The 18,516-nt window shown below is 43.3% G+C and overlaps 1 protein-coding gene across 1 annotated transcript in view; it reads left to right on the forward strand.

Moving 5' to 3' along the window:
* LOC139651295 (lysine-specific demethylase 4B-like) overlaps positions 1-15,972 on the forward strand; it is a gene marked incomplete at its 3' end in the record, with an annotated part of 38,285 nt that extends 22,313 nt beyond the window's left edge. The window contains exons 6-8 of the mRNA XM_071528161.1: positions 4,644-4,693; positions 10,754-10,857; positions 15,835-15,972. Of these exons, the coding sequence (XP_071384262.1) occupies positions 4,644-4,693; positions 10,754-10,857; positions 15,835-15,972 (292 nt within the window). The remainder of the gene's footprint in view (positions 1-4,643; positions 4,694-10,753; positions 10,858-15,834) is intronic.
* Positions 15,973-18,516: the final 2,544 nt, after the last annotated feature.

Here is an 18,516-nt window from a genome sequence, read left to right on the forward strand (position 1 = left end):
CAAATCTGAGAATATTGTTATTGTCAGATATGATTTTGTCCAGAATTCCACGACTATCTATATTGTAGGTAGAGAGATAACAGAGAAACTGATCAAAACAATCATTCTTCTACAGTCTCTAATTGTGTTGTATAGTAATGGTGAAGTTTAACGCTTCATCAATTAGCTTGGGACCCCCTGGAACCCCCTCGAGGACCCCTGGTGGTCCCCGGACCCCATGTTAAGAATCACTGGGCTAAGGTACGTGCGTGCGAATCCGGCCTGGGACCTTTGTCGCATGTCATCCCCCTCTCTTTCACCCAATCTGTCCTGTCCGTTTCTATTGTCAACTTTAAAATAGGCAAAAATGGCAAAAAAAAAAAATCATAAAAAAGTAGCTGGGAATCTGTCACAAACTATGGCCAGTAGATGAAAAAGTTAGTTGCCTGCCCTGATCGCAGAACGTTTTGAAGAAATGGGAATGCACATAGTGAGTTGTGTTTAGTCTTAGTCTATGTCAGCCGTGCCGCCTCCTTTCCATCCCCATGATAAATTCAATCCACACAGCACACACAGGTAAACAAACAAGCAGACAAACATGCATATACACATCTACCTCCACACCCAAAAGTGCACTTACACACATGCAAATACACACACGTACACATGCAGGCAACCACCTATAAGCACACAGTGTATACAGAAGAACACACACACACACAACACGCCGCCTCTCCCGCTGTCATGACACGTCGCCTCGGCTCGTCAGAAAACACCGTCCCGCCGTCGACAAATCAAACTCCTCCACTCCTCCTCCGAGAGGTGGGAAAAGTTCAAGCCTTCATTCGCTGTGCGTTTCTTTTATTTGTGTGTTTCTCTCCGCCCGCCGGAGCGATAGACGTGCTGCTGCCATGACAACCAGGGCCCGAGGAGGCAGGGAGCGGGAGGAGACCCGCTCAGATCAGCTGATTAGTTTAGTTTGGCGCTGGGATGGAGGGATCATCTGAAGGAAGCTCTGTGGCGCTGGTTGTAGTGAAATACCTGCATATTTACACATAAAACCCTGCACATAAAATGCCTTAAAACACACCTTAAAACACACACCTGGTGTTATTGCCGCGGCGTGGACGAGCCCCTGGCGCTCCTGCAGGCGTCAGAACGTCACACCGATGATCACGGCGGCAGTTTTCGTTTATTGGACAAGTTGTAAAGTGTGTGTTAAAACCCAGCGGCCATAAAGGCGCATAAAGATGGCACCTGCCCGGTTTGATGTTGTTGCCTGTCCCGCTGTGAGGAATGTCCCAATGTCAACATTTAGATAAGTTTTAAAACACTTACAAAGCATGTATGCATGTCGAAATGATCAAGTGTTATATACAGTACTGTGCAAAAGTCTTAGGCACCCTAGCTTTTTTATATAAAATGTATCTTTGATGTTTATTTGTTTTCTGCATTAGTGAGTCAGTAGACTGCTCTTTATAGTACATTTCTTTGATATGTATGGAGAAACTTTTCATTTCATTATTTTTGAAAGCATCTTTGCTTTATGGATTTTTTTTTACATGTGCCTAAGCTTTTTGCACAGCACTGTAAATGGTCAGAAAGACTTGTTTTTATTGTTGTCTTTGCTCTTAAAACCATAAGACAAATTACAACTCTGAACTGATATCCTGGATTTGAATTATTGTGTTACTAATCGAAAATTGCAAAGGTACAAAATGTCCCGACATGTAGTTTAAGTTTTCAGACACAATAAAAGCCTACACGCATCTCAAAACAATCAAGGATAGCACAAAAGGTCAAGACTTATTTCCATGATTGTCCTTGGTCTTAAAACCACAGACAGAGAGACACGAGAAAGCTTCATTACATCCTGATGACTCCCTAAAAATAGACAAGTTACAACTCTGAGATGAGAACCTCAGTTCATGTGTTCCTCGTCACCGGCTCGCTACTAAACGGCTTTAGGTTTTGGATCACAGGACGCTGTTTTTTGGATATTTATATAAAAGCAAATTGAGGCAGGACTAGTAACGTTTTGATGGATGTTCTTCCTAACTGGACGTTTCAAGCTTTAGTCTACAGATGGCAGTGTGGCACCGCGGCTTGCCGCCTCTGGCTGAAATTACTATCTCTTTCTCCCTTTCTTTCTTACTTTCTCTCTCTTTAATCACTTTCTATCTCTAGCTCTCTTGCTCGTTCTCTTTCTGTCTCTACTGCAATGTTTGTTGTTGTCTCTGTCAATCTCTCCATCTTTCTCTCTCTCTCTCTTCCACCCTACCGCCTTCGCTCTGAACATCCGTGTAGTTGTTTTGGCTTGAGGAAGGAGGGAGAGGTGTAGTGTGTTTTTCACCCACAGTGCATTTCCTGAGGTCTCTCGGGGGGGGGGTTAAGCCAACCCAGAGGAAATAATTGCAGTAATAAAGAGGACTGTAATAACTCCACAAATGAATGGCTTGGATTTGAGCTCTGCTGCCTCCCTCCCACAACGTTTTATAAATAAACTCACTTTCTAAACGTAACATCTGACTTTCAATTCACTTTCTAAACGTAACATCTGACTTTCAATGGATTGGTAGACACCAACCGGTGCTAACTTGCAGTATCAGTGTATTCTGTATACTGTACTTTTTTAGTATGGAGCCCTAATCCTGGCAGTATGTGTCTTGCTCTACACAGAACCAGGACCAGAGAGAAGTGCAATGAATGTAATAAAACTATCTGCGCTGTTACTGAATTTGCCTGGTTTTCATTTCATTGGAGCGGGGAATTGAACCGGAAACCTTCTCCTTACAGTTCTCCATTCTACTTGCAGAGAAAGAGGCCCTGAGAAATCGGAGGGTTTTTGCCTAAAAGGCTCTGATTAGGAATAACAATTTTTAAGTTAAACTTTACAGCAGCCTTGTTTAAGTGTATTAACCTGTAGAAAAATATTGCAAGTACATAATAGCACTGTAAGTAATGACACAATGTAAGTTTGAACTCTTTGTACTTGTTTTGTACCCTTCTAAGTTCACTACAGTACTTTTCCATCGCTTAATGTTCTGGTTGATGCACTGGAATAAGGGCATTGTGAAGTGTGACCAAATTGTCCTCAGATTATTTGCTGCATTAGCATAATCAGCTGACTCTGTCCCTAATGGTGTGTTTTTAGGATGAACAGTGGAGGTGAATTACTGTATTAAACATCTTTAGAGGTGTTCTTAGTCTAGGTTACAAAGTGATTCACAGGGAACAAACAAAGCAACAGTGAAATGACAAAGACACGACTGGAGGGGATAAACGGAATGTAAACAACAGACCAAATAACAGAAACCTAAAAACACCATGCCTGTAAATAGAAGTGTACATTCAACCAATGTAATGCTGAACACTGATAAGAATGACGGGTTTCCATGATCTGTGTGTGTGTGAGTGTGAGAGAGAGAGAGAGCGGGGGTTAGGTGTATGTCATGGGTGATTTCATCTGTTATAACGCAGAGTGCTGAGGGCTGTGAAATGACCCAGCGCTCCCCAAACGGTCGTTTCACCTGCTCCCGCCCTTCATTGGTCTTTTTATCTTCTCCACCGCCCTTGCCGTTCCCCTTTCTCTCCCCTTCAAAGTGCAGTTTACTCGACATTGTACTAGGCATCTACCCCGACGCTCTTGGCCAACTTTCAATGAGTGTAACAGTGGCACAAGCTTCAATTATTGAAGTGTCTGCATGTCCTGGAAAAACTGCGCCAGGCAACTTTGCACATTGGCAGCTCCACATGGCAGTGAGAGGTAACCGTCTGAAAACTGACTGAACTTAAATACCCAGAAATCCTGCAACGTGACGTCAGTAAACTGCACACAGCACGCTAATGTTTGCCAATCTGGCAAATATCAAACGTTGGTGAGTCCAGTGTTGGATTTCACTCCTACTTTTCGATTCATCACGTCCTGTGGGCTGAGATGCACCCGATGCCAGAATTTAATTTGGGCAGATAAGGCAAATCTACGGCGTCTCTGCAGGGAGTTGGGACACTCTTCTCTATTGAAACCCCTCTTTGTGATTGAGGCTGATTAAAAAATCTTGCCCAGCGAAGCTTTAACTGTGTTCAAGACCTCTTTTTTAGTCTTATATTAAGTTTTAGAAGTCTTTAAAAAAAACAGTTTGCTTTGTGTCTTTTACAATGAGAAAGCAGCCCAGTCACGCAGACCGATAATCAGATGGGTCTGCAGTTTTCATTTTCACATCTATTTCATTTGCAAAATCACCCTTAAAAAGGTCTTAAAAACTTTAGATTTGAGTTGCTGACACTTGCAGCCTGATCCTGTGGATCAGGTCAAGGGTCAGAGCCTTGAAAATAGATGTAGTAGATATAGCAGATATTCCTGTGACCCTAAAATGATCATATAGGAGGGAAGTGCTGGGAAAAGAAAGATATAAGGGCTAAGGAGAGAGGTAAAAGGAATGAATCTATTTTACTTCAAGATGAGCGTATTAGAGCAAGTAGAGGAGGAAGATACGGGAGAGGATGTGTGATTCGGGGGGTGAGAGGGGAAAGTGAGGTACATCTTGTTCTTCTTGTTGCTGTAGAAGTCAAACCTGTGGCCCTCTGGAAACAGGACAGTCTGTCTAAACACTAGGTCACCCTTCCACTGAATTAATCTTTTTTTTTTTCTCCTCTCTCTGCAGGTATGCCATCCCACCTGAGCATGGCAAGAGGCTGGAGAGGCTGGCACAAGGTGAGACCCACATGATGCTTTCTGCTTGTTTATTCTGCCCTGCCTCTTGGTATCAGTCTGGCTCACACACACACACACACACACACACACCATACAAACACATACTCGCTCTTATGGTGCGTTCACATTACAAAAGCTACAAAGCGGTCTGGCATACCAAGCGTCATTGTCACCATCGGAGCAGAAAAGTGTTGCTGGGTGTTCGCTGATGCTTCATGTTTCATGTCGTTGTCACTTCGAGCACACAATTTCACACTGTCATAGCTTTGCATTTGTCTCGTTTATATTTTGTTTGGTAAATAATTGCTCTTGTTAATGATTCAAATGAATAATAACAAGTAAATATAACTGCTTTACCCTACCTTCCCTCTACTCTCTCATTGGTTTGCACTTCACCGCATCATCAGAGTGTGGAAAAAACGTTGAAGCCAGCTCAACTCATGTCACCGGCTTCTATTGAAAATGAAGGACTTCTGACCTGTTGCTTTGTAGCCTCTAATCTGAACACACCATTAGTCAAATACACCCTAGAAACACACACACACACGCATATATACACAGCCTCCACACCCTAACACATAGAGACACACTAGATGCATACAAACATATGCTACACACTGTAAAACACAAACACACAGTATACACACTAACACTAACCAGCACACACATACTGTCCTCCCATGCAGGAGGGAAGCAACACCCCTCAGCTATACTTTGTCTCCTTCTCTTAAGCCGGGTGCCCACAACACTATTGTCAAAAACCTGAGAGGTTTGTATCACGCTCGTTAAACAACCTTCTTTGTAGTTTCTTCTCTGGCCGACGTAGCGGTGGCACAGACGGCGGGTCACACATCGAAAGATTCTTCGGTCGTGAGGCAAAACAATAACTTTGTTTTTCACCTGATTGTGCTAAAATGGAGCTTGAGAAGGAACAGCAGCTCGCAGCACTTAGTGTGTGTGTGTGCACTCTTTGTACACATTTGTGCTGAAAAAGATAAAAGAAGAGGGATATAGAAGTTGACTTTGGAGGAGAGAATAGTTGGGAGACGCCGACAGCATCGGTTGTTTGTTCTGCACAGAGAGTTGGAGGTAAATAATAAAGTCAATCAAAACAGCTAGCCAGACTGTGCATTGTTTGAGGCTCATACTGCTGCTGAGTGAGCTCCTATTGGTTATTGTTGCTCACTGTTCTCAAAACTTTTGAGAGCATTGCGGATTTTGTGCTGACAAAATCAAACATGATTGAGCCATCACAGAAAATCTAGAGAATCTAGAGTTCAAAGACTGGGTCAGACTGCCTCACTCAAAGACCGACCCACTCAAACTTAACAGGCTTCAGTGACGGCCACATGCACATAGTCCACTCCGATATGGTGGTTTGTCTCAAATCTCAAAAACTCTTGGACAGATGAATAGGGCCTAAAGTCAGGTAGTGTGCACCCAGCTTTAGCCACCCTGCCTGTATTATTTCTCCAACTCTCTCCCCCTCTCTGTCCTGTAAATTGCCTCCTTGTTTCTCTTTTCCTTTCCTCCACTCACACCCTCCTCCTGCTCCTGTTTTGATCAATGAGGATTACCTTGTATATTGCGTGTTGCTCAGAGCGAGGTGGGCGGGGGGGCTGGAGGGGGGGGACTTGCCCGACCCAAACCACATTAAAAAGACACACCGTTTGTCCTTGACGTTGTGAAGAGCTGAGAACAAATCGATGATCACCAATGCGTAAACTCTGTGTTGCATTATCCATCTTTCATAATGGACTGGTTGACAAACGCAGCACACAACCGTGCAAGCAGGTGAGCTCGTCTTCGCTCTGTTACAAATTACACAGAGGCAGCTCATGGGCTACAGAAGCAGGCTTGTGATTGGAAGGTTGCCAGTTCGAATCCCGGACTGGCATGGGAAAAGTGAATGAGAAACTTTCCTCTTCCTTTACCTAACCCCCAGATTGCAACTGGAGCTAATCGGTGGCCAGCAGTAGAAGACTGGTTGTACTGGAGAAGTCCCAGGTGTGAATTTGCCCAACTGTGTGTGAGGCAACGTGTTGCTGGGGGAAAAATATATATGTGATCCGGATGAACAATTCAGTCAAGTTCATCCTGATCATCCCAAATCCCTGAGAGGGAAGTTCTGTTGACCAGTGTTCGCATGGAGAGGAAAATTTAACAAGTACAGATTGTGTCCAATCCCATGGCTCATTTGTGATGATGACTTACAGACACTAATTATCAGTTTTTCATTTGAATGTGATCTCAGCTCTCCGGCTCCCTAGTCGCTCAGCCGCCTTCATCTCTTCTTTGGAGAATACAGTAACGTTAGACTCGACTAGCCAGTTAACATTAGAAAACAATTTTCATACCATAGATGTTACATAGAAGTGCTGCATATACAGCAGTGTGATTTATTACAGAATGTGTGTTAATGATTATGAAAGATTTAGATATACAGTACACATAACGCCATACATCACTATATCCCAGTAAAACATACAGACCATTAGATAAAGAACCTAGAAGTTCTTCCATCACGTAACATCATTAACATTCATTTGCGTACGAGAAGAGGATTATGGGAGTTGTGTGGAAAAAAACATAGCTGAAATGTGAAGATTTAGAAAGTCAAAAAGAAGAAAACCATACGCACATCCCATTTAAATTTTAAATAAATATGTGAGAGCACTGACAGCAGTGTGTGGTGTTTCTGTAAGGAGTTAAGAATAAAACCGCTCCAAACATCCCTGATATCAACACACCCTCACTCTACATATTGACAATAGACTATACATATCACTCTACATATTGACAAAAGACTATACATATCACTCTACATATTGACAAAAGACATTCAGTCACAGTCAGATTGCAGCCTTCCTCTCTCCTCGTCTAAGCAGCTGGCGGTGGGAGGAGAGCAACGGCAACGCTACTTAACAAGCACCCACTGACCTATCAAAGCCGTCGTCGGCACAGGCAGCCAACTGTTTACGAGGTCCTAAAAAAGACGTTACGAGCATTGCAGGAATGCCTAATAGGACCGGGACAATGATCTCGTTACTCGAAAAACTCCACTACAAACATTTAACACAGCGGCGGCCGCTGCTCTTATCGCCCTCTCATCTCCGCATTATTTCAAGTCACGGCTTCAGATTTTTTTTTTTTTGGGGGGGGGGGGGGGGAGAGGGGAGGGGAAGGGAGGGTGGAGGGTTGGAGGCAGGAACTTAATTTTCAAACTCAAAAGGACAGAATGAAGCTTTAAGTTAATATTACCCCGCGGAGAGCTCAGAGAGCCAGCTGCATTTTAATGGGGATTAATACCCAGGCTCCGTCGGCACATTATTCACCTTTATCAGCTCCAACAAGCAGGCAGGCGGCGAGAGAATAGGGGCCCTCTTTCCCTCTCTTTCTTTGTAGCGGGTGGGGGGGAACAGAGGCTGAAACAATGCCATGAAAATGAAGGATGAAATGGGCGCCGATTATACTGTCAGTCGCATTAAAGTTTAACTGGGCGGAGGCTCCGGCGGACCCCCCTTTGAGGCACTGGCGGGCACAGACAGTAAAGAGAGGGAGAGTGAGTGATGGAGGAGAAATTCTTGCTTTTGATTATGCAAAGGCCCTCTGAATCTCTCTGTCTGCGAGAGCAAAAGGGAGCCTTTGTTTTTGAAGGGAGAACGAGTCGGCGTTTTGAAAGCTCAAAATGTCAGAGAGGGGTATTTCATGGTCTCAAGACTCTGTGTGTGTGTGTGTGTTTTTTTTGAGGAAGTGGGATGGTTGTTTATCACACAAAAGGTAACTTTACTATTGTACAGCAGCTGTTTTGCAAGTGTGCTTCCCCTTATCAGCATTGTAACTGTCATATTTCATATTGTTTACTGTTAAAGTTCTGTGTTAGTGTAATAATCTGCTGGGCTAATGACTGTGCCATTACTAGGGCTCTCTGTGGTTACATGCCGTCCTCAGTCACAACTCATTATCACCAAGTGTACATTATCATTGAGTAAACTTAGCAAGCAGTCGGAAAGCTTTTTTTGTCAAGTACAGTGACTGTGCAGGAATCTGTCTCGGTGACCTTGGTGCTGTGTGTAGCATTTTTAAACATCAATGTATCATATCAAATTAATTGTGATACCTTGGTATGATAAGTCCACACCAGTTGGTGCTAGTGTTTCTCAAAAACATTAAGATCACATTTCCCATAAACCCTGTGTTTTCTCTTTGGCTTTATTGTATAGGATAAACATGCTGGAAGCTATTTATTTATTTATTTTTACCATCGGCCTTTCACTCATACCACCATCTACTGTCCCCAAAACTCAGAAAGCTTTGATTCCATTTATGCCGGACAAACAGCGCCCTCTTCCTGTTTTGTGCTGCAAAGTAATCTACATTTGTGCCGTAAAGCAATCCATCAGATTTCCCCTGAAACCCGACCGTGCGGCACACAATGTAAAATGCAGTGTAGAGGCCTGCTATAGCAATTCTCAAAATGAATGCGGTAATGATTTATTGATGTTAAAAAGTTATATGTAGCATGTTTAATGTAATAAGTACATACCACACACACGATGCAGGGAGAATCATGTGGGGCTTTTAATGCGAGGGGACAGTGAAGACTTATAGTAGACAGATTATCACTTAGCATTCAGTCTTTATCAGAAGATGACATGGGGAATGTATAAGACATAACAGATAGTAAGCTACAAATACAGTGGTTGCATTGGTGGAGGTATAGATGTCCCATTTCATGCATTTGTCCTTCTTTAGTACTGCAGAGAGTTCATTCTTCAATGTTGCACAGTAGAACCAAAGTAGAACACACTTCTAGCATCTCTCAATCAACTAGTTAGGAGACTCCTCTTTGTAGCTTTCAACAGCTAAAAAAAGTGCTAAAACTTTTTTTTCCTTCCCCAAAACAGTGTCCGACTGCAGCAGTAGTTTAGCACGCATGCAGTAAAAAGAGGGACTTTTACAATGGCTACATCTGTAACACACACATATCACACATAAGCATTCAATATTTAATCACTATTCAACCGCCGTGTCATCAGAAGTTTCTCTTTCACTTAAGTTCGCCTCTGCCAGTCGACAGGCGGCGACCCCAAGGTGGCGGCGTCGCGGGATCAAGGGATTGTGGGACCAGGAAATGATTATGATAATTAAAGGCTTTCTGGAACGAGCGCTGCGTCGGCACCGGCTCTTAACTGATAACCTCGCAACTCGCAATTACATCTCCCATTTTTCTGCTGCCCGCTCCCCGGCCACACAGCTTTTAGATGGAGAGGGGAAAAAAAAAAAAAAAAAAACCTCACAAGGCCAAAGCGTCCGAAGCAGTTTCAAATTAAGATCCTCGTCGTCCGCTGGCTTGAGATACAGTCGAGGCGCTTTGGGAAGCAGAGCCGCAGTCTTTGCTCTTTGGGAGGTCCGTTTTAATTAAATTTGAAGCAATCTGCGTATTTGATAAACATGTTTGCCGGTGGTTAAGTCATGCATCTCAGCAAGTATTTGAAGCTGTGATAACATGGCTCGCCTGCATTTTTTTTTGTGTTGTCATTCTCACACCTACAAAACAAACAATGCCACTAGACTGGGTTCCTATCCAGATCTAGAAATGTAGGGAAAAAGACTATTAATAATTACAGGTTTGGGAATTTCACAGAAAGTCTAGAAAACTGTGGAAATATATTGTCCAGGTATACATACACATTTTTGTTTTTGTACCCACTGGCATTTCAGATTGCGCAGAATTCATTGAAGAATAATCATAGCTGTAGTGATAAGGCCTAGTTGACAGCCATATTGCCCAGCGACTATCAGCATACATCATATTGAACACCACAGTCAAATTGTACTGTCATTGCCAAGACTGATAAATGACCCGTTTTATTTTTCTTGTCTTGTTGGATGTTTTTGTGCTCTTCCTCACCCTCATTCCTTCTCACTCCTTCCTTCTCATTTTTTTTTGTCCTTGGACATTTTTGAGTTTCTGTGGATAAGACAAATGTCAGCTAAACGGGCTAAAAATGTAAAGAAAATGTAACACTTCTGCTGTCGGTGTGTCGCCCCCTGCAGGCTTCTTCCCCGGCAGCTCCCAGGGCTGCGACGCCTTCCTCCGCCACAAGATGACGCTGATTTCTCCGTCCATCCTGAAGAAGTATGGCATCCCCTTTGACAGGGTGAGTGGAGAGCGCTATGTGACAAAACATAAAACTTTACTGATCATGGTGGGGAAATTGGGGAAAACAATGTTGGGTGACAAATGTTGCAGCGGTGGCCAGTCCCACCTCATACTAAGTTGTAAATGTTAAAATGTTGCTATCATATGTAGATTTGATGCTCTCTAGGATTTTATATTTCATTGTCATTTAATGCTGCACCAGGCAGATTTTTTTTTATGTTGGCGGCTCCAGATGGCAGTGAGAGGTAACTGTTTGGAAAAATGTGGAAAACCTTAATATCCAGAAATCCTGTAAAGAGACATTAGTAAACTGCACACAGCTCGCTCATGTTTACCAACCCAGCCAGTCTGTGATGCTTTATACCAAAAAAAAACCCCAAAGAGACGAGAGAGGAAAAGATCTAAAGTCGGTGAGTCCAGCTTTCTCTGGACGGAGCGCTGCTCACTGCTGTTTAGGAGACAGTTCAAATTTTGCTCTTTAAGTTTCGATTCGTCCCTTCCGGTGGGCGGAGAAGTGTCCATACCCAACACCAGAATTTAATGTTGGGAAATAGTGAATCTACTGCCTCTCCATTAGAGGGGATGGGACGCCCCACTCTGTGATTTAGGCTGATAAGACAGGTGTAATTATGTTATTATCTCCATAATTCAAAAGATGAAAACTTTAAAAACAGTACTATAATATACTTCAGTTCCTTAAAACGTCATTTATCATATCAATCACAAGAATCTGACTTTTTTTCTTAAAAAACACAATTATAAAATGCTGGTTTAGCTTACAGAAACTGTAAGGATAGTTAAAAGAAAGTACTACTGGCCTGCATCCACTTTGAGTCAGTCAACAATTTATTTGCAGGCTTTTGTGGATAATAAAACATCAATGATGGCAAGTATCGCGGTGGTCACGGTAAAAAAAAAGTTAGTGTGGGTGTCATAAGTTATTGTTTTTTACTGCAATATATAGTAATACTGATTATGGTCCCATCCCTAATTGAGTTATATATACTTTAGCAGCCTGGTCACATTACCTCTTCCATCCCCTCAAGTGCTTTGGAACTGAAAACTGTTATAATTAGATTACTCACTCTGTCCATACAGACAGTTTTTTCTTCATGTGAAACAGTGAGAAGGGGCGATCTCATGGTTCCCAGTTTTATTCTCATCACCAGCTTTTCCTGTTTCTGCTACAGGAAATTAATCACCATGTTAATACTTTTTTTGCCTCTCTATTTTTGTCCTGTGAATATTCAGTAGGCAATAAAAAAAACCCTCACAGTACAAAAATTAATGGAAGATTAAAAAAACAAAAACAAATGAATTGGTGCAGTGCAGGCAGACAAAGTTCCTCATTGTCGGAGGGTTTTTTATTTCCTCAGTCATTTATCTCCTCTCTCGCCCCTCAGGATGTCATTATCACAGCGAACATGTTACCTGTTACACACCTACAGTACCTCCCTCGATTCATGTGTAAAAATAAAACCGTCTCCTTACTTTGTTGCGAGCGCGAGAGCAAGAAAGGGCTGTTTGATATCCGAACTACTGCCTTTTTGTTGTGGAGGTTTACCTGCTCTTCTCAGCTTCCGCTCCTGTTTCCCCCCTCATGCCTGTCACCCCGTCTGACTTGATGTGTCTTTTGATTGCCTCGATCCGTGCTTGACAAAGAAGTCGAGATCCACAGCCGACTATATTGGGCTTAAGTTTCGGGGCTACATGTTAAAGAATGTGCTTAACTTGTTCCTCGCGTTTTTAAAACTTTCTCGTAACGAGATTGAGCTCAACACCGCCAGCAACATTTATGTTAACGCTGGAGAAAGTCTGCTCTTAAATCGGAAAAAAGTTTAGATAAAACTTCTTATTTTACATGCAGTCGAACTCATGTTTAGCCCTGAAACCTGAACAACAGCAATTGTTGTTTAGGTGCATGGGAGACTCAGCAGTAATGGTGGAATATATTTTAGAATTAGATTAGATGAAACTTTAATGATCCCCGCGGGGAAATTGGGAAGTTGCAGCGGCAAGTAATAATTGGATAAATCAAAGAACAATAGGTTATAAATAAATAAAGAAAAGAGCAAATAGGGGTTATATGCACATAGGCAAGCGGTAATTCCAACACTCAGACATAATAAATTGAAATGTATGAATGAAAATGTGCAAACAAAGTCTGGATTCCAGCATTCAGAGGACGTGCAAAATAACAGCAGTAGCAGCAGGACTTACTGAGACAAAGGCCATGTGAAATATGTGCTTTATGGGAAAAGGTGAAGAATTAGGAAATGTCAAAAATCTATATATGCAATATATAATGATGAGTGGAGTATGAGGATGATGGCATATAGTTCAAGTTTATTTATATAGCACGAAAAAAGTTTGTACCGAAGTGCTTTACAAAAATTGGTAATAAAACACAAGTATAAAAATGCAAAGAACAAAACGTACAGGATGTATAAAAATGCTCATATTCACACTAATGAGTCTACAGGGGGAAGGGCCTATTGAAATCCATGGGTCTGATTAGTGGAAACGTCACTTTGGCTTGATCATCACATTACACGGAGACTGCGGTCTTTAGTTTGGTGTGAAATTGCCAGATTGATGATTCTGAATTATATTTCAGTTGTTGCCTTTTATTTTCATATTGGCACCCTAGGAAGTCCAAAGTCCAAAACACTGACAGACAATTAGTCAGAGGCTCGTTTTGGCAGCAGGCTGACGGACTAACCGAGCCGCGGCTCGTCTCCTCTCAGCAGACTCCCACCCGAATCTCCTCAGAACAGAACAAAAAACCCACAGAGGGAAAAATCTTCATTTGTCATTTGGGTGCGCTGACTTAATTCTCCCATGCAACGCTCACTGGCTCCGGGCTAATCACTCCTCTACAGCCTGGAAGAGTCCAGCAGCCAGCAAGCATCTCCAGCCAAGGAGGAGGGGAGGGACAGGGAGGAGAAAGAAGGAAGGACAGGAGGAGGAGGAGAGGGAAGGAAGGAAAGAGGAGGGAGAAGGAGATGAAGGAAAGGATCAATCCTTCCTTTCATCAGAGCAAGGGGGGAAAGTTGGTAGGGAGTTGGTGGGGCAGAGGGAGGAGGAGTGAAAAAAGAGGTGGAGGAGAGGTAGAGGCAGGAGAGAAAAGGGAGGAGGAGAGGTAGAATGGTGAGCAGAGGGATGGGAAAGAGGGGAGAGAGAAAGGGAGGTAAGACGGAGGGAAAGGTGGAGGCAGTGGGAGGTGGAGGGCGGAGAACGAAAGGAGGAGGGAGGGAAAGATGGTAGTGTGAGAAGAGGAAAGGGCAGGTAGATGGAGGAGGAGATGGAGACTGAGAGGGAAAAGGAGTTAGAGGGAGGAGAGGGAAAGGAGGTAGAGGAAGGGGGAGAGGGAGAAGGAGGTGGAATGAGGAGAAAAGGAGGTAGAGGAAGGAGGAGGAGAGGGAAAAGGAGGTAGCGGAAGGAGGAGGAGAGGGAAAAGGAGGTAGAGGAAGGAGGAGAAGAGGGAAAAGGAGGTGGAAGAAGGAGGAAAAGGGGAAAAGGAGGTAGAGGAAGGAGGAGAGGGAAAAGGAGGTGGAAGAAGGAGGAGAAAAGGGAAAAGGAGGTAGAGGAAGGAGGAGAGGGAAAAGGAGGTGGAAGAAGGAGGAGACAAGGGAAAAGGAGGTAGAGGAAGGAGGAGTGAGAGAGTGACGGAGGTAGAGGGAGGAGGACAAGAGGAAAAAGGAAGTAAACTAAGGAGAAGAGGGGAAAAGGAGGAGGAGGAAAGGGGAGAGGGAAGGTAGTGAGGGTGCAAAGGACAGAGGAGGAGAAGGGTTGGAGGAAGAAAGAAAGAAGGGAGGATGAGGGAGGAGGAGTGTGTCAGAAGTCGATCTTCCTTCCCATCAGAGTGTAATGACTGTTTCTGTTCCCCCCCGGCCGCTCGCTCAGCCTCTGCTTTTGCCAAATCTTCTCATCTGACGTGACGCTTCATTTCCTTAAGTGTAACTCACTTCACCGTCTTGACAGATTTCCCTCACCGCTCCCTCCATCAAAACACTCGCTGTAATGGTGCCAGTGTTTTTTTTTTTTTTTTTTCGGGGACAGAGTTAGCTTTTTATTTGCGTGCAGCCTGTTTACGGCTGTGGCGGGCTATTATTTCCTTTGCAAGTTATGTTTTTGTCTTTTTTAACTACAATGCTTTATTCATGCCTTGCTTGCAGTCTTTACTCTCAGTTGCTTATAATGTTGAGCTGGGAATTGAGGCTTATTCTACTGTTGCACTCACTGGAAGTTGCGATGGATGAGTCCGCTAAATGCCAAAAAAAATTATTGACGTTATGTAAACAATATTCCCTTTGAAGACTGAACCCTCTCTCTGTTATATTGGCGGAGAAAAAGTGACTTCTTCATGAAGAGGAGGGAGTTTTGAGCAGATTGGTTTGAATCCCATTTGGATTTTAAACCTCTTCTTTGACTTTGTATTGCGTACTTATTATTATAAAGGCTGTGAATCTTTCTCATTCAGTCAATATCCTTATATGAAAGTTTTCCTTCATTAACTTTTTATACTATATATATATATATATATATACTATATAACTTGATTCCTATCAGCGTCCCCCATGTCTATATGTCTGTTTGGAGCCGTTAGGTCACGCCCCTTCCCTTTTTTCTGAACTACATTTTTTCTCATGCTGTACTCTCTGGATGTACATTGATAAATCATTTTCTAATTTTTAACTCTATTTCTATGCATTCAATTCTTAGGAATTCAGTAGTGTTTGTCAACACTTAATGCTGTTTGATTTTTTGGATGTCTCTAAATTTGGTTATTGAAGAAGCATACTAAAGATGTCAAAAACAAATAAAAACAAAATAAAAACCACAGAAAATAAGATGATGCCAGCCTTTTTTTCAGGATAGACTTTTAAAGAATCTTAACATGTTATTAGGCATGCAGTATAACCTTAGCCTGAAATGTAAATGTGTCTCTGTGTTTCTCTCTGTGTGTTGACAGATAACTCAGAACGAAGGAGAGTTCATGATCACCTTTCCCTACGGCTACCACGCCGGCTTCAACCACGGCTTCAACTGCGCCGAGTCCACCAACTTCGCCACCCTGCGCTGGGTGGACTACGGCAAGATGGCCACCCAGGTGAGACCGCACAGCTGACAGGGTTCATGTTCAGACCTGGACCGATGGGGTGAGGGTTGAGGAACGGTTTCAGAGGCAAATTTATGACCAAAGGCTTTGAATTCGGGTGGGATAATCTGTTCAGGAAACTGAAAGACACATTCACACATCTGGACAGTCTGGGAAACTAGTTGGTTGATTTCCAGGTCTTTAAAACTTTTGGAATTCGATAAAAAGACGGGATAAGCATGGAGGGAAAATTGGTTGTAAACGGCTGAAATCTGGTGGACAGATAGGCCTAGACCCAGTGATCAGTTTATTCGATTTTGGTGGTGGTCTACGATTTCTGCCATCAAATGATTTTCATTTTAGAGCCAAAACTATTATGCTGCTTTCATGTGCTAGTGGGAAAGTCCGACATCTTGGACTCCCAAGTCTTTAAGTGCTGCTAAACAGCATTAGTTTCACAAGATATTTTATGTGCAGCATCAAACATTTCTTTCTTTCTTTCTTTCTTTCTTTCTTTCTTGCTTTCTTGCCTTCTTGCTTTCTTGCTTTCTTTCTTTCTCTTTCTTTCTCTCTTTCTTTTCATAATATGTTGGTGGAAAAATACTATATTTTAAATTGACTTACAGATGTTGTTTCTCTATATCCTGTGGCTCTATATGCGCAGTGGGGGATTTAACATTTTTGTGACAAACGGACCGACCTGACTGATAGACAGAGTGACTTCTACTAGCTGCTGGTTGTAGCTAAAAATCTTCAGCTATAGTGATAAGGCCTAGTTGTCAGCATACATCATTTTGAACACCAACCGAAATCTTCATATCCAGTCAAGAATCAAGGTCTGGGAAAGCGGGAGAAAATGTGCAGCAACCTCAGCTAACCTAAAACTACACCGATGTCGTCACCACATCACCACACAAACATCATTTTCCGCCACGCAGGCCGTCGTAGCTTCTTCACTTTGAAGAAGTTTGGTCTGATGTGTGATTCAGCAGCAATGAGACGACTTCACAGCATCCCGGCTCCGGCTGTTGGCTCCCGGGGGGCCGGAGTAAAAGATCATATCGAAAAATATAAAAGCAGCGTCTGGTTCTCTGCTACACGCCGTCTGTTATTGACACAGACCGTACCATAGCGTCCTTCCACTGAGGCAGACCGCCTCCCTGCCCGCGGGCCGCTGGGCGTGAAATCTGCGGGGCGGGGGGGTTGTTTTTCGGACGGGACCCAGACTACAGCGTCCTCCGGAAGAACCCCTCCCCTTTCATTTTATTCCTCTTAGTTTCCTGGCTTCCCCCCCCCCTCTTTCCTCCACGTTCAACTTCATTTTCCTGTTCAGTTCCCTGTCTCTGCTCCCAGAGAGTGTTTAACACACACACACACACACACACGCACACACACACGCACACACACACACACACACACACACACACACACTCTCTCTCTCCCTTTTCCCTTCTTCCTCGCTGCTTGGCTGCAAGTCAGATTTATGAGATGCCAGTTTGCAGAAGTACTACTCCTCTCTCTCTCTCTCTCTCTCTCTGTCTCTCTCTCTCTCTCTCTCTCTCTCTCTCTCTCTCTCTCTCTCTTCCTCCCTCGCCCATGTGGCCAGTTGTAATTTAAGAACCAGTAGCCCCCCCAACACCCAAGGGAGCGTCTCCACCACATTCGTCTCAGTCTGATAGAGGAGATTGGTCCACTCTGCCCCGCTATTCTGGGTCGACAAATTGTCAGCACGACACCCACACACACACACACACACACACACACACACCGACACACAGTCAAAGGAATGTGAAAAAGAACAGCTTGGCCAACGAGACCCTCTCTCACTCTCTCTCACTCTTTGTCACTCTCATATATTCATTCTTATTCTCTTGGGGGAGGCAGTGGTGGCCTAGTGGTTACAGAGATCATCCCGTAACCGGAAGGGCTTCGGTTCAATCCCCAAAACAGCCGTGTATCCAGTCAGTGTGTCCTCTTTTTGGCGGTCACCAAAGCCTTTTTTTGTGTGCCAAAGGGGGAAAAAATTAAATGGAAAAACAAGCTGTAAAAACGTCACTTTGAATGCAATGCAGCCATCCAACCATTAGAGGGCGGTAATAACACAACTGGCTAATTGGCGAAGCAAAAGAAAATGCAGCCGATGTCTCGTTGGTTCCCGGTGTCTGGTACTGAAAATGTGAATTTCATAACCTGTTTTCATTAAAAGTCCTTAGTTTTCAATTCAGTTTTAGAGGTTTTAAAAATGTTGCACTGTATTTCCAATGAGACATCAGCCCAGTCATGCAGACCGTTTTTTAATTTCCATGTTAATTTCAGTGGTGAAATTGGTCTAATGTTTCATTGTAACCAGCATTAAGAAGGTGTTGAAAAAGTGTTAAATTAAACTTTCAGACACCTTGAAATTGGTGCGGCTGATGACACAAATATGCAAATTAGCATATGACATCATCTTGTCCTGACCCATTTCAGACCAGGAAAAACCCTGCTTCTTCTGCAAGATCTCTGCCACCCCCCCCCAAAAAAATCATCTGTCCTTCAGCTTGGCTACAAAGAAAG

This window comes from Centroberyx affinis, unplaced genomic scaffold (assembly GCF_046629955.1).
Source record: "Centroberyx affinis isolate AG114_WGS23_722 - 3 ecotype Tasmania unplaced genomic scaffold, CSIRO-AGI_Caff_v1 ptg001628l_1, whole genome shotgun sequence".
Taxonomy (NCBI): domain Eukaryota; kingdom Metazoa; phylum Chordata; class Actinopteri; order Beryciformes; family Berycidae; genus Centroberyx; species Centroberyx affinis.